Raw genomic sequence first — 16,736 nt, 5'->3', positions numbered from 1 at the left:
AAGATTGCCTTTAATTTAATATTAGTATTATTTGCTTGAGTAAGTCACAAGATTGTTTTAACTTTAGTTTGTGGTTGTTGTTTTTTAAATGGAAAATATTAGAGATAAACAGTAAAGAAACCTATGTCCAATAACATAGCTAGTTGGTGGGAAAGTAGAAAAAAAACCCATCAATTAATTATTCTACTGAATATCTTATTTCCCATAAAAATCATGACTTCATAAATAATCTGGGTAGTCTGAATAAATCCTTGCCAGTTTCAATTTTGCCCTGAGTAATTTCAAGGAGCTGACCCATAAAAACAAGATCTAAATTAGAAATTCTGACCAATGGCAAGATCTAAACCTTTCCTCTTCAGGCTTTTAGAAATTTCTATAGAAAATGTGCAAGCACTTTTTTGAAGAAGAGGTGAAAGAGCCATTTTGGGTTAAATAAGAAAAACTTTATGCAACAAATGCATATTTGGAAACTGCAAAATGAGCATGCAAATCAATTTGTATGCATGGGTGAATGAATATAGATGAGCTATTTTCAAAGTGTATGAATCCTTCTGTAGCATAAGATATCTGTACAAAAGGAATAGGAAGGAGGTGAATTGCTGAACTTAGTCATCCATTTGCAATTTTCAATGGAAAATTGCATTGTCAGTTTCCATTATGCCTGCACAAATTTAGACAAATTAAAGACTCAACTAAGTAATTATTGATAACATACATGTGTATGAAGTAAAGCAGGAAAGCCCTGTCACTCATTTGGAACTTCTCAGATGTTTCTAGGGCTTCCATTTAGAGGAAGGAGACATTACAAGAATGATAATACCTGACTATGAAACAAATTTGAGACACAGAACTGGCCTATTGGGACATTCTCTAATTTGGGATTGGAGATGAGTGAGGCTGGGGAGATGTTGTATATGGAAAATTAACAGAAATCCCTCAGCTGAAAAGAAACATTGTATCTGCTTGCAGATCTTTTACCTTATTAGGATCCCTTTGTTAATTACCAGGAAATTAATGTTCAACCTGACAAATGGAATGGATCCAAATAAAAACGTAATCCTTGGAATTATAGAATATTTAAATTCAATTGTTCTCTCTTTTAGTATATTCTTTCAGAATATGTCCTGCAGCATTTGTGCCATATTCTGTTCTGAAAATATGAACATTCTGTTTTTATTTCTATAACAGAATGGTCAACCTAGAATGACACATATCCTTGGGAAGTCATATAATGCGTCTGATCTTCTGAAATGGGCTATTAGTTTGACATTACAAGTCAAAGAAGAAATATTACTTTGAAAGGATCACTCCAGTAGTAGAGAGAAATGGCTTTAAGTGGCAGAATGAGAATTACTGCCTGGGATTAAGAAAAATAGTAAAGAGATTATAGCAATAATCCTGATGGGTGAGTATGAAAGCCTGAAAGAGCATATCAAGAGAGTCAAATAAACTTGGTCACCGAGCGCACATGATTGGTCCTTTCATTTTCTGGCTTCTAGAAGCACTACATATTCATCTCAGTGACAGCATTTATTGCATTGTGTTGAAATCATGCATATATGTATCCACCAGCCTACTTCATTAGAAGGACTTCTCCTTCCAATTCTTAGACCAGTGGTTGATCAAAATATAGTGTTGCCCAAAACATAAACTAAAACAAGTTTCCTGACTCTCCTTATATTCACAGTGTATGACAAACTCAGTGTTTATTAATCCAGTGCTTTTTCTATCCATCTCTGTAACTTTCTAATGACTTTCTAGAAACTGTGTTCTTTAAATATGGAAAAATCTAGGGATAAGGGTAATTTAAAATTATCTCAATTTCAGAGAGTGTGAAACAATCCATTAACTGTAATTTCTGAAAGGATCCATATGTTTTTCACTCTTCAGAGGCACACTGCCATGCCGGTATTTTTTCAATAAAGCTCATTTTTACCACAACTGAGGATATCATTAATAATACCACTAATAGCACATATGTGAGCTTTATTATAGTATCATATAGTACGGTTAAAAGTGAGTTTTATTCCTATTTCTGATCCCTGAATTTTTATACTTGTATTTAGGTTTTAACTACTTCATTTGTGTTGCCAAACTTTCAGGCTTCAAGAGCTCTGAAAACACAAAGGTGAACAACTGCCTAAGAACCAACATCTCATCTTGTGTATTATATCTTCTTAGCAAGTTGTTTTGAAATTATGAATGGATTCATGAATGGGCAAAAAAGAGGTGGGTCAAAGATGAGGCTAGATTTCTGGTTTGTGTCACTGGTGGTACTGGGAGACCATGAAAATGACAGGGTACCCATAAGTGTTTTCATGTTTGGAGTGGTTGTTACTTTGGTTTTCTTTGTTTTGTTTTTAATTCAAAAAGTATCGTTCAGTCCTCTTATCTCATCCTTCTCCAGGAGGAATTCACACCAGTGCCCACACCCCTTCCATCCTGAACTATTTCCCAGAGGAAGAGCAATGACACAGATATGAAAGGATTGATATGGGAGCAACGGGGCTGGGGGTGCTGCAGCTGGGCGGCAGGGCAGGAGCATCACACCTGCTGGAGGTGGATTCAGTACTGGGATCGTACCCTGGAGACGGCAGAATGAAGAGAGGTGCAGGCAGGAGCTGTAACTCGAGCTCAACCACGTTCAAGGAAACATGAAACTGGGGCAATCCACCGTGTAAAGAGGACAACGGGGCAGCTGGCTCAGGGCAAACACAAGCATGTGGTCAGAGAGCCTGCCCACAGTGTATCCCTGGGACTCCTGTGCAGCGACAGCAAGTTAAGGCAACTGCGGAAGTAATTCACAGGCCAAGTGCTCTGTAGCTGTTGGTGCCACATTTTACTCAAGTGCATCTGTTAATTATAACTTCAGACACTCTTGAAATAGTTTTTTTTTGTGGGGGGAGGAAGTAGGCTTTAGAGGGGGGTTGTTTTAGGCTACACTCATCTCAAACTTGGGGGATTTATATGTTATTCCAAAAAGTACGATTATTGATATGTAAGAGCTGAAACATATTTTAAAGGTCATTTAGTCCATACCTCTGATCAGAGTAAGGGAAATCTTAAGCAATTTATGACTAGTGGTTGCTGTCTAAGCTATTGTTAAGGCTCTCCAGGAACAGGGATTTGTTCCCCGTTTCCTTCCGCTGGCCTGCTCTCGCATTTATAGTAGAACCACAGCAAATGCTGTTTTCTCTTTCCTTATGCCAGAATGAACACACTCTTGTTCAAACTTATTTCCATTGTTTAGTCCTCTGTGGACCAGAATACCACTGCCAGTTTTCCTTACTCCAAATTCTTTTATTTCTGTTTGTCAGCTCATATTTTCCTGACCTACTTTTCCTGCTTACAATTGTAATGCTATCAAGACTTTTCTCTGTATACAATTCTGGACTGCCTGATGTGCAGACACTAGTGACAGACATTTTCTTCAAACCAACAGGTAACAACACAGCCTACTAAGGATTTGATGAAGTCCCTGCCCGGGCCCTTTCTATGGTATAGTGGGAAATTAGCATGTCAGAAACAGGAAGAAAGATTAAGGGATCACTGAAAGTAGTGCCCCTGTGATGAACAGATTCAGAGGACAGTACTACGTTTCCGGAGCGCACCTTGGGGAGAGCATCAGCCAGTCAAATGATAGGGAGTGAAATAATTAAAGCAGGCAGCTACTGGGGGAAGGAGGCTGAACTCGGACCAGTTCCACAGAAGGGGAATCTGAACTGTGTTTAGCTCAGTCAGGAGAGCACTCTTTCTCTTAGGCAGATAAACATAATTTGAAGGGATACTAACAACATAAATTTTATTTCCACTGAGGGCATAACAAGAAGAAATTAATTTATGTCAGCAGAGAAAGGATTTTCATTAAATTTAAGGAAGAAATTCTGCCCAGGAAAAGTTACTAGACACTTAAACGGAATACTGAGAGATGAAGATATATACATATATATGAAATTGCATTAGCTTATGCAGACATCTTTTAAACACAGGGGGGATTCTCATCTGTAAAACAGTGTGGAGGACATAAAATCAGTTATTACTTTATTATTAAAAAAGGAAATTAGAAGTTTAGGGCATGGTCTCAGGAGTCATGCAGCCTTGTTTCAAATGCCAGCTTTGCAAAACACTAGTGTGTGAATGTGGGCAACTTAAGAAAATCTCTTTGAGCCTCAGTCCTCTCATCTGTGAAATGGAGGAAACAGCATCTACCTTATAGGGTTGTGTCAATGCCTAAAATAATTAATGTGCAAAGAGCTTAAAATAGTGCCTAACACAGAGTATGAATTATGTAAGATTTTGCTAATAGTGTTGTTATTATTAGTCGGTAAGAAAAAGTCCAGTGACACAATGCCAGAACCTAGATATAGAATGATTATACCTCCTATGGCTGAAGTGTAGATAATATTGTGTTTATCCTTTTCTTCCTCCAATTCTCTGCAACTCAATCCCAGAGCTAGAGTCAAGAAATCCATGGTCTAGTCCAGTGATCGAAACTCATTAGTCAACAGAGCCAAATATCAACAGTACAACAACTGAAATTTCTTTTGAGAGCCAAATTTTCTAAACTTAAACTATATAGGTAGGTACACTGTTATTAACTTAATTAGGGTACTCCTAAGGCTTAGGAAGAGCCACACTCAAGGGGCCAAAGAGCCGCATGTGGCTCGCGAGCCAGTTTGCCGACCACGAGTCTAGTCCCCTCCTCCGCTAACCAGAAGTGTGATTCTTCATCTTTTAAATCACCAGTTCTCAATGTTTTGGTTGTTGCAAATTAGAGTCACTCTATCCTTTCGTTTTCTCTCTCTCTCTCTCTCTCTCTCTCTCTCTCTCTCTCTCTCCCCTTCTTCTCCAACACTCATTCCCCGCCCAGTCATCTTCTTTTCTCCTTTGTTCCATTACTCTCTCTCAGTTTTGGTCTCATTTTCTCAATTATTACACATTACAAGTTTTATAGCGTCCCTGAGGACACACTATCCCTCCACCCTCTGTCTCTTGTGAGCAGAAGATGTTCCAGGATATAGTATATTTGGCCCCAATCCAAATCTTTATTGTTTCTGTTTAGGATGAAACAACATTTTTCCTGTGTCAAACAAACAAGAATTTTGTCCAGGATGAAAAACATCTGAGGCCTGAGAGAAGGGGAGGTACCCAACACTCTTCATTTCCAACGACCTCTGAGAAAGTGCACAGCTCTCAACTAACAGTCACAGAGGAGCAACATTTCCAGATGAAGAATAATTCTAATTCCTGAAGCTTTACCTTTGCCTGTACTTTTACAAAGTAAGTCAATGTAGAGAGTACAAGAAAAAACAATAGATTAAATGCAAACAATAAAAAAACTTTAAATGTTATTTGAAGCCAAAAAATATAAACTGTGATAGAAGTAAGAAAGCCATAATAATTTAACTCTACTATTCTAATTGAAATAAATGTTTAAGCAGCCACAGGAAGATATAATTATATATGTATCCAAAAAGTTTCATATAATGTTAACACTGACCAATGAAGCATGTTCTGAAGCTTATGACATTTAAACATTGGAAATTAAAACTGTTATAGATTTCCTAATTACTCTGGTAAAAGAGGTTTCAGAGCTATCACTGGCTTTTCAAAAATGGCTGTTTCAAAATATTCCTGTGGTAGTCTTGAGTTATAGTATTGAACTCATTGGGAGCTCAGTAAATAAGTTTAATCCCCTTGTTTTCTTATGTATGAATGTTTTATAGAAGTCATTATTGATATTAACTGTTGTCACCTCCTGGGACATAATTATGGCACACTTTAATAAATAGTTAAGTAATAGCTATAATTTAATAAGAATAAAGTTTCATCAAAGTAAATTACTCTTGGTAACTGTGAGAGCAATGTTAGAGCAAGACATAAAACATTTTTTCACACAACACCCAGGAACAGTTGAAATGCTGTTAATCCTATATAATAAAAGCCTAATATGCTAAGTGTCCAGTTGTCTGGTTGGCCATTCAACCAATCAAAGCGCAATATCGTAATGATATGCTAAGGCCGCTCAACTGCTCACTATGATGTGCACTAACCACCAGGGGGCAGACAGTCGACCGCTCAACCAGTCATTATGATGTGCACTGACCACCAGGGGAAGACACTCCAACTGGTAGGTGAGCTTGCTGCTGGGGTCCGTCCGATCAGGACTGAGTGAGACAGGCTGGAAACACCCTGGAGCCCTCCCATGGTCCCTCCCCGGCTAGCCAAGCTCCCCCGTCCCTCCCCAGCCCCAATCGTGCACGGGTGGGGTCCCTTGGCCTGGCCTGTGCCCTCTCGCAATCCGGGACCCCTCGGGGGATGTTGGAGAGTCAGTTTCAGCCCAATCCCACAGGCCAGGCCAAGGGACCTCACTGGTGCATGAATTCATGCACTGGGCCTCTAGTTGATGATATAAAAATGCTCCTTTGCAGAAACCTCAAAATCTCTTAACACCATGTCTGATCACACAAAGGCATTTGTCTTAAAATAAGGTTAGATATTTTAGGTGTCTAAGGTCTTGTGTAGGAAAAAAAAATATATATATATATATATATATAGAGAGAGAGAGAGAGAGAGAGAGAGAGACCTAAAGACATTATATTTTAATGACATGTTTAAACAATACATGTTTTGAGGATTTTATTTGTAAGACTTTTTAAAAATAACATATCTGCATACATTATGTGATTTTCTTGTGTATGTCATGTTTATATATATATATATGCATTGATATACATATACACACATACACATTTATATATCACACATACACATTTATATATCAAAGGTAAGTATATCATTATTTTTTAAAATTTATTTATTAAACCTCACTTGAGGATATGTTTTTATTGCTTTGAGAGAAAGAAACATCAATGTGAGAGAGATACACGGATTGGTTGCCTCCAGTATATGCCCCGAGCAGGGACAGAACCCACAACCTAGGTATGTGCCCTGACCTAAAATCTAACCTGCAACCTTTAAGGTGTACAGGACAATGTTCCAACCAACTGAGCCACCAAGCCGAGGCAATGTCTCATTATTTTAAAATACCTCAATACTTTTCTTTCACATAAAGTTGGCCCAATAAGGATCTTTAGATGTATTCTCCTACACATTGAATTGTGCATTTGGGTCATAAAATACAATATATAACTTCCTGCTTTACAATATTTTTAACTGGACAAATTAAACATTTAGTACCTTAGTCATCACATGTAATAATTTTAAGTAAATTATTACATCATTTGCTAATAAAAAGCAAACCATTTTGTATTCAAGATAAAGAGCTTAAACTGAACAGCAGTAACTTCCACACAACAGTTATACTTATATGCCGCCATGCCAGCTATTTCCCTAAGGAGAGTCCCAGCATGCTTAATTATAGAGAGACATCATTACTTAGAAGAAAAACATGAGTCTTTAATTTCCTTGCCACTGCAGGACCAGGGTGGCTCATTCTGCTGAATCTAGCAATGTCTGATGAACACTTAAGCTTAGCTAGTTCCACATACAAGGCCAGGTATTGTTAGGTCAGGAACAAGAGTAGCCGCTTCCTTTATGGGTTGCCATCCACCCAGAATTCATTATGTCTAAAATTAAACCTAGAAAGCCCCTCCTGACATCAGAATGCTAGTGAAGCAACTGCTTCTTGGCAGCTCCTCTTCTAACTTTTGGACCAAGGGATCCATGCTGGGAACCAGCCTGAGACAGGGCTATTTGAAGTAGCACTTGCCAGCTATTATGCTGTCAGTGTATTTCTAATTACAGGCCAGATAGTTTTGAGCACCAGTAACAAGACAAGGGACTGGGTCAGCAACTTTGGCCTGCCAGGTCAGACTTGTTTTCCTCCCACTGCTCCAATAATAGTTTCTCATATATACCAGAAACAGCACAGAGATTATCTTTCTAAACTCCAAGAAAGGCTCCTGAGTTCCATTTTAGGCAATGGATTGGAAAGCCAAATTCACTTATCCAAAAAGAGACACTATCTTCTCATTCTGTATTTTCAATTAAGTGCCCTGTGTACCATCATCTCTATCTTCAGCAGAACCATGTTCTAACTCAGCAACTCTCACGAACTATCTACAGATGTGACTGGGCTAGGTCTTTACATCTGTGCTGAATCACCATGGACTTGGATGCTTTCAATAATTTTATCTCCCAACCTCTGAAATGAATAGAAATTTTGAGTTGCTTGTTTTGTGAAAACTAAGGATTTTTATTCAAAAGGCCAAGAATTAGTTGTAATGTTCTTTAGACACAATATACTGGGCTTTACTACTTCTTACATTAGAATAGAATCAACACATTAAGCAGAATTTGAGTAAGTCCACTAAAGAAGTAAATAAGCAAATTACAGGAACAAAGTATGATGAATTCTTAGAAGCTATTCCATTTATTTATTATTATGACATTAGGAAATGGCAGGAAATTTAAGGGTCTGCCACAATCTTCAATGCTAAAACCTTTATTATATGTCAGCCATTCAAATAGCACCAAATTGGCAATTAGTGAACAAATTCCCAGCATCCATTAGCTGTTTGTTAAGTAAAAGGCACGTGCTATGTAATATAATGGACAGAGTTGCCTGCTGGGGCAAGGGGCACACCTAGGCTCTGCCAATGACCTATGGAACTTTGGGCAAGTTAGCCTTTCCAATCCACAATTTTCTCATCTATAAATGGGAATTTTATAAACCCTTTCAAGTAGGATGTCATAAGAATAAATAAAATGGAGAAAACACATTGTACAGTGCTTTTCACTCAGTAAGCACTAAATTACAATAACTACTGTGATTCTAAACAGAATGATTTTAAATGTATTTGAATTCAAGAGGTGCTTATAGCACCATTAAAGGAAGGGTACCTAGTACACCTTTTGAAATAATGTGATTCCTAATACTTTGGTGGAGAAATCATGTACATTTTTAGACTTAGACAGTATTATGGAATTTATGGACAGACTAGCAATGTTTCCTCCAACATCCAATCACTAATTTAAAAATGCACTGAGCTCTTATAACGCTCTCATCACTCAATTATTCAAAATTTCCGCAGTTAAGTCCTCCTAATTGGAAAACTTACATTACTTGAATATGTTGGTAGGACTTTCACTCAATAGATGCAAATGTAAAATAAGAACCTATGTCTAATTTCCATTATTAGGACACAGAAATTGGAAACAAGATCAAAGGTTGTACAGGTGTTTAAAACAGAATACTTGTTTCTGTTAGATTTATTCATATATAAATATACTTGCTCTCTGAAATGGTCTTTGGGTTTGTTATAAATATTTGACTCTTACCTAAAATTTTAAAATATGAATTCCTTTGTAAGTAAATTTTTTAATGTATTCAGGGCACTGATACTCACTGAGCAGCATTTTTGTATAATTCGATACAGTAAAGAAAATAAATTTTAAGTGTATAGTTCAGTGAATTTTTATAAATATATATACCCATGTAACCATCATCCAGATCAAGTCAAAGGCTCCACTGTGTTTTCTTCTAGTCAATAGCACTACAAGGTAACCTCTATTCTGACCTATATCACCATAGGTTAGTTGTCTGTTTTGAACTTTATGAAAATAGAATAATAGAATAGGCACTCATATAGTTGTTGCCTTAAATTACTTTTTCATTGGGTTTTACACATGAGGAACAAGGGGACCAATGTTCTCTTCAATCAGTTTGTCTGTACTGATGTATCAATGTGTAATAAGAGAATTCTACCAAATGTTATGCATACTATTGAGCATAAATTATCTAAAATGACCCCAAAGTAGATTTACAGAACCGTGTTTAACATTATCAGTGTTAACATTCTTAACATCCTAGAGCTTATCTTCCCTGCTGCCATTGGACTTTTCTTTCAAATTTTGATGTTTTTCTGAGAGTTTACTTCTATTAGCTACTCACAAATATCCTGAGGTAGGTTAGCAGGAGTTTACAATATATTAGTAGTCTGATTAAGTGTTTCTCCATTTACAATATTGAAAATAAAGCATAAACATTGGTGGCCTTACTCTACTTTTAACAGTGGTTTAGAGGCACTGTTGTGTCTTGAATTTAGTTTTTTAGATCCCATGCCATATTTTGTTTACACATATTGTGTAAATAATAACATGGCAGGAAAATAATGAGACAGCATTGCACCTATTCTCATATTCAAGTAAACATACATGGAATCCATGTGTAAGAGAGAAAAAACAAAAAGCCCTGCAATTTCTGAAAGGTTCTAAAGCAACAAACAAAACCTTTCTTTCAAAACCTAATTGAAACATTTCAAGACGTACTATTCAGCAAAACCGTGAAGTTATTGATTCCTGTGCTTCCAAGTAACAGAAATGGGACTCAGCAATAAAATTACAGAGAAATACACACAAAAAGTATAAGTGTTTTGCATCATGAACTACACTTTTAGAATGCAAAAATGACTTATTTTGAATTAAGTCAAAAAATACTTGCGTACTTTTTTAAAGTACAGTTTGCATAGCAGCTTCTACTAGAAAGTTTATTATATCTCCGTACTAAAACAAAGCCTGAATATCTATGATAAAGCCTAATTTTCAATGCACATTTATAGTTAACCCTAAAACCAGTGTAGCCACCACATGCTCACTGAGAAAGGGATATAGAATGGGGTCAATAACTGTTTTCAGGAACCAGTATGGCTCAAGGTCCTAATTCACACAATGCAGTTAAGAATAACAGAAATATTATAAAGTCTTTTCTATAGTCAATCGGGAGGGTTTTTTTAAATAATCAGTTAAATTATCACAATTCATTTAATGATATCCAAAACTGGAACATGATTTCAATGGAGATATATATATATATATATATATATATAATCTTATGATAAAAAATATAATCTGTTCATAATAATTGTAAGAATATCTTATTTGAACTTTTAAAGCTCAAATATATTACCTAGCTTCTCTGCAGCATACTTATAAATATCTAACTTCTAGGAGAGCCTCAAAGACAAATTATAAATAGGATAGATATCTTCCTCTATACATTAGGATAAATAGAGTAAAAATCACTATGTATAGGATTGGGATGGTTAAAGGTATTAGTTTATGTGGAAAGTGATAGTTTTTACAAATGATTTTGTATTAAAGGCTGCTTAATCATAGTAAAAATTCTCAAACAGAATAACATTTTTAAAAATAGTTTGAATCATAACTAGACATAAGCAATATTAGAGCACAACTGTGTAAAACAGAGGACAGTGTCTGTATAATTTACCTTTATTTTTAAGTTGAAACTTTTGGGCTAAACAAAGATTATTATGACATTACAATTTATTTTAAAAGAGAAAAAAACGATCCATATTTGAATTGTGCTAGAAAGTGCCCCTAAAAAAATGGTATCAGGAGAAGTAGTGGTGCTAGTGATGGTGGTGGTAGTTAGAACAGAAATACCAAGTAGACACTTCAGAATGCTTGCTATGCGTCAGGCAACTGTTCTCAAAACTTGACATAAAGTCATCTGCTTAACTTCGATAAGATCCCTATGAAATATGATTATTAGTCCAATTTCAGATGACAAAACTGAGGAATATAAGTTTGAGTGTATAACCCCTCAAATAAGGTAGTGTGGCCCCAGAGTCTGTATAATTTAACCTCTACACTACAATTGCATCTCAAAACAATTAAAAACTCAAAATAATACATTCCACCTCATTTGTGGCATTCTAGAGTCATAACTCAATTTTGGATATTAATTTATAGTTGAGATAAACTTTTTTTGCTAGACCTGATAGATGCCTTTCACTTTAAGAGCTTCCTAGAATATTTTATCTATATCAAAATTATTGATGGACTTCTCCACGGCACTCCAAGCTTTCTCATCACAGATGATGCACCTCACCCTACAATGGTAGACTTCAAACAAAACTCTGGTAAAATCTCTGAACCATTTTTGTCTAGTACCTACCTATATGGTAAATGCTGTATTTTTTTACCTTCACAAAGATGTTAAGTATCTACATAATATTTTCATTTATTGTAGTGGTTAAAATATTGAAAGCCCAGAATCAATCAACCAATATATACTGTCACAAGAAAGACATGTTTAGCAAGGTACTTGAGGGTATAATAAAATATGACATTGCCAATGGGCCCCAGAGCCTTAAGAGCCAATGGGTATATCTGCCAGAAACCACATGACAAGTCACAAAAAGGTTCAAAGAATGTTTTGCTTTTACAGATAGAACCAAAGTGTTCCAAACAACGAAGAGTCTTAGATTTCTCCACGTAAGTAAACTGACAAAGATTCTAACTTCCTTAGAGAAAGAATCTTGTTTTTCTCTATGTGCCCTAGTTCTGTCCACAGCTTACAGTGGGTGCTTAACAAATGTTGTTGACTGACAAACAGAAAATAATGTTTCCTCTGGCCCCCTATCAATCTGTTCTATACACTGCAGCCAGAGTGACATTTTTGAAATATAAATATAATAATGGCATCCTCCTCCTCACCTTCCACACAAAACTCCTTCCAGTGCTTTTCTACCACTTTTACATTAAGACTAAAATCACTGACAAGGTCTAGAAAGCCCTGCATGGTCTGGTCCTGCTCCCTCTAAGAGCTCCCTACTCAAGGAACTTCTCTCAATTGCTTGAATGTACCGTGCCATCTCCTGCACCAGGATTCTGTACCTAATGTTTCTCCCTGCCCTTACCTAGTTAACTCGTTCCCATCTCTTGGGTTGTAGTTTAGAGATCACTCTTCAGTACTACCTGTTTTGATTAGTTCAGTTCACACTATTTTAAGTCATCACAATACTGTATACCAGTCCTCCAAAATGCTACCATTTAAAATTCCCATCTATTTATTTATTTTTAAGTATTGTGCCTCCTCACTGGAATGCAAGTCTCTGAAGAAAGTAACTATTTCTGAGAGTTTACCATTTTATTGCCTGAGTCTAGTACTCAGGCGCATACAAAGCCCTCAATTTTAAGAAATGAGTGAGTAAATAAATGAGTAAATAGGGTTGTCTATCTGGTCCTCTTAGTAAAGTCAGAGAATACAGAGGCTTTATTAAATGACATCCATCACACTGCCATGTTTGTTAATATTAAGCAATCAACCATCACAAGCCATATGTGTTTATGGCTATTTAAACAGGGGATGTAAACAAAAGAGACAGAGTGAGTCTTGTATGGAATTTTAATATAAATGATCCTGAAATACATGAAACCTGGATGTGGAAATCATAAAAAGTTTAACTTAATTTGTCATTGATCAGCCTTTTATTCTCATTTTAAGGTAGGTAGCCATGGAATTCACTAATTCTTTAAGGTGCTAGGAAACTATTAGTCCTCTTAAGTGGAAACTTATTAAATAATAATGTCCCTGAGGCACTTAGATGAGTATGATTAACTAAAAAAGCTATGTACCCCACAAGCGGTCATCATTGAAAAAAATGACATTCTTAGATAGTTCCATTCTGGGACTGACTTTTAAGGGTCAAAGAATGGAACTGATGCATAAGCTAGTTCCGTTCCATCAGCTATATATATATTTTTTCTCTTAATTGATGCCTGAACCTGAAAAAATATCAACCCTAATAAACTAGAAATCTTATTCAGCAGACATGATAATACAGAGATAGAGAATCAGTGTTTGTGCCCAGGCTCTGCCACTAACCTGTTCATGACACATAACTTTTATTTTTATTTTCTTTCCATTACTACATAAATCAATAAATAAAATTTGCTAGGCGAGAATAAATAGAGTGAGGATAAAAGTGAACTCATTAAAAAAAAACATTCTAAAAACTCACAGATGCATAAATTGTTTCAAGACATTCTAGGCCAGGGAGGGAGAAAGAGACTAGTCTCACTGTCTCTCTAGTAACTTTGTGGTATTTTGAATATGAAGACAACTAAAATACTATTAGACATTTTTATTAAGTTAAAAAAAATATAGTTGACACCAGACATTATTTAAATTTTATTTAATGTTTGCTGTTAATTTTTTTTCTGAATTTTCTCTAATGGATGTGGATTTATCTGTTTTTGAATTAGTTTTTTTAAAGAATGTGGCAATCAGTGTAAATGCTGCCTGAGGCAGGGCTTTGTTTATACTTCATCTGAATAGAAATGATCTATCCCTAGCCATCAGTAGATGATTGGTGTTGAGAGAGGCATCAATTCTCAATTAATTATTTAATAGTCACTTGACACACACAAAACAGGGAAAATCATCAAAATGGAGCCAATCCTTTAGGGGAGAAAGACAGCCTTTATCACTCCATCTCCCATTCCTGAGATAATCAAAGGAATCCAGCCTTTGGTTTTCTTTCTATGACTAGTGGTGATCTCTGCACTCCTGGTTCAGGCTCAAATTTTCACAATGAATCAATGCTCCAGGACAATCCTGGTGGATTTTCTTTTCTGGGTTGAATTACCTTATGCATCAGGTACTATAATGTTCAGTTATGTAGTTTGGTATTTGAAATTCTTCCCCTTCTGAAAAGAGCTATCCACTTGCAAAATAAAATGCATTCCAGAGACATCTAATTCTGCTTCTCATCAACATATTACTGTTGCCATGCTTTCTCCAATCTGAGCTACTCCTGATTATACATGACCCCTGGATCCCATGTTAAAAATACATGGAAAAATTAAAATTGTCATTTCAAACACCTTCCCACAGAGCACAGGCTGGGTCATATTTGTTTCATAATTTAAGGAAGTTATACCTTATGTGTTCTTTATTAAATGGCCTGCTCTGTATTTTAAAGTGCCATTGGGATACTTACAGCAGTTTTTGCCATAAAATAATGTTCATTTTTATTCATTTCTATTAATCAGTGTAGAGGAATGCAACTTCAAATTATATTATGGCAACTCATCACATGTAGTTATCTGAATCATGATTTACAATTAAGTTAGATTTGGTAGAGGGAAACATGTACTGTTTTATTTATGTAAAATATAACTACAAAGCCTGATGCTAAATCCATGGAAATTTACTGGCCACACTGAGGTGCGGTATAGGCCATGGAATAGTCTTCTATAATGACTTAAGCCAAAATATAATGAAAACAAAAGCCCTCATGAAGACAGAGCAAGAAAATAACCTCTTATTTTTTTTTTCATAAACTCAGGAACTCTCCTAATCACCAGCTTTTTTCCTCCTATCTCCCTTTGCTGTTTAAACAAATACAAATTGTATCAAGCCTTCTTTTTTCTTAAAGTCAGGTGAGAGAGAACTGCCAAATCTAATAAGATTTACAAGGGCTAGTTCCCCTTAGCAGTGTCAGCAAAAATAAAAACCCAGAAGACATACAGTAATATACAACCATACATAGAGCTTAGTCCCTACAGCTTTCAAAATCAGATTTAATAATTCACCTTTCTTTAAATTTCAGCCGTAAATACCATTTGCCCATGTGTTGATTGCCTTGATTTGACCCTGACATCTTCTCTCCGGGTCAGCCACAGATACATCCATGTTTTACTGGTTTCATATCACTCACTTTCTGTTCATAGGCTTTTCTGTATTTACACAACAATACTGTTCCTTGGTCACTGTCATGTAGTGACACTGGAGAAACACACTAATGACTGAATTTTCCAAGGGGAGAAAATAAAACTTAGATCTGATTTTATTTTAAATGCCAGACTGTTTCAATCCCTAAGAACAACAGAAATGACAACTTGGCCTCCACTACTCAGATAAATGCCATTTGCTGATTATCCTCAGATAATCTCTTGCCATCCTTCACATGCAGCCCCTGTTTCTTCGCTTCCCAGCCCAGCAACATCTAAATGTCTCTCCTATTCAGCTTCCCAAAGCATCTGCCGATTGAGAAATGCTGTTAAATCTCTAACATTTCTAAACACGAGCTGGCCTGTCTCCCACTTTAGAAACCACAGAAGTCACATCGTTTTACTTTTAAACCGACCAATGCTGGTCTTGGTCGTAGACATAGAAAATCTTCGCATGCTCCTCCCCGGTTCTCCACGCTTGACCTGTAAAAGGCGCAGCAGTGCCCAGAGTCCTGACTCCCTGCCCCTCACCAAGCGCCCCGACTGACGTGGAGACGCTCAGCCACGCTGAGCCTGTTCTGCACTTCACTCCTCCCCAAACCGGTGCCCCATCTGCTCATGCCTAGCTGCCTCCCATGGGGGACATCTGTGCACTCTGGATGCAAGGTGACGTTGGCGAGCACAGCGGGGGCTCGGGTGGGCCCTGGCCCGGTGCAGACGGGGAGCAGCCTGGCAAAGGCTCCAAGGAGCGGATGGCACAGGGCATCCTCCCGGCCACGAGGTGGGAAGCAGGGCCGGTGGACAGGGACTCCCGGGAGGAGACGGAACCTGCACACGGGGCTGCTCAGCCCTGAAGAGGATGCCAAGGGCGCAGCGGTGGGAGGTGCAGAGGCGCACAGGCCGGAGACCGGGCTTCACCTGGACACCCACGGAACCGCGGTCCCGAGCAGGCAGCCCCCCTGCCCCCGCCCAGGCCGAGGCCCCGGGGAGGGTCGGGGCGGGGCGGGCCTTACCTTGGCTGCAGTCCTTCCCGTGGAAGCCGGTCCGCGAGCAGTCGCACACGGCCTGGTCGTCCACCACGGAGCACACGCCCCCGTTGAGGCACACCCCGCCCTCGCCTTCGTCGCCCGCTTCGAAGGGGCTCCCGCCGCCGCCGCTGCTGGGCGGCTCCTTCGTTCAAGCTCCACCTCGGCGCTGTGCAACGAGAAAGGGCCGGGGTGGGCGTTTGACCT

The 16,736-nt window shown here is 37.7% G+C and overlaps 1 protein-coding gene across 1 annotated transcript in view; it reads right to left on the bottom strand.

Moving 5' to 3' along the window:
* Nucleotides 1-16,736, bottom strand: part of NRXN1 (neurexin 1) — a 973,903-nt gene that overhangs the window by 956,688 nt on the left and 479 nt on the right. Inside the window, exon 2 of the mRNA XM_023746047.1 lies at nucleotides 16,518-16,663. Within this exon, the coding sequence (XP_023601815.1) occupies nucleotides 16,518-16,663 (146 nt within the window). The remainder of the gene's footprint in view (nucleotides 1-16,517; nucleotides 16,664-16,736) is intronic.

Source organism: Myotis lucifugus, unplaced genomic scaffold (assembly GCF_000147115.1).
Source record: "Myotis lucifugus unplaced genomic scaffold, Myoluc2.0 scaffold_6, whole genome shotgun sequence".
Lineage (NCBI taxonomy): Eukaryota > Metazoa > Chordata > Mammalia > Chiroptera > Vespertilionidae > Myotis > Myotis lucifugus.
This window is presented reverse-complemented; position numbering and strand designations above follow the sequence as displayed.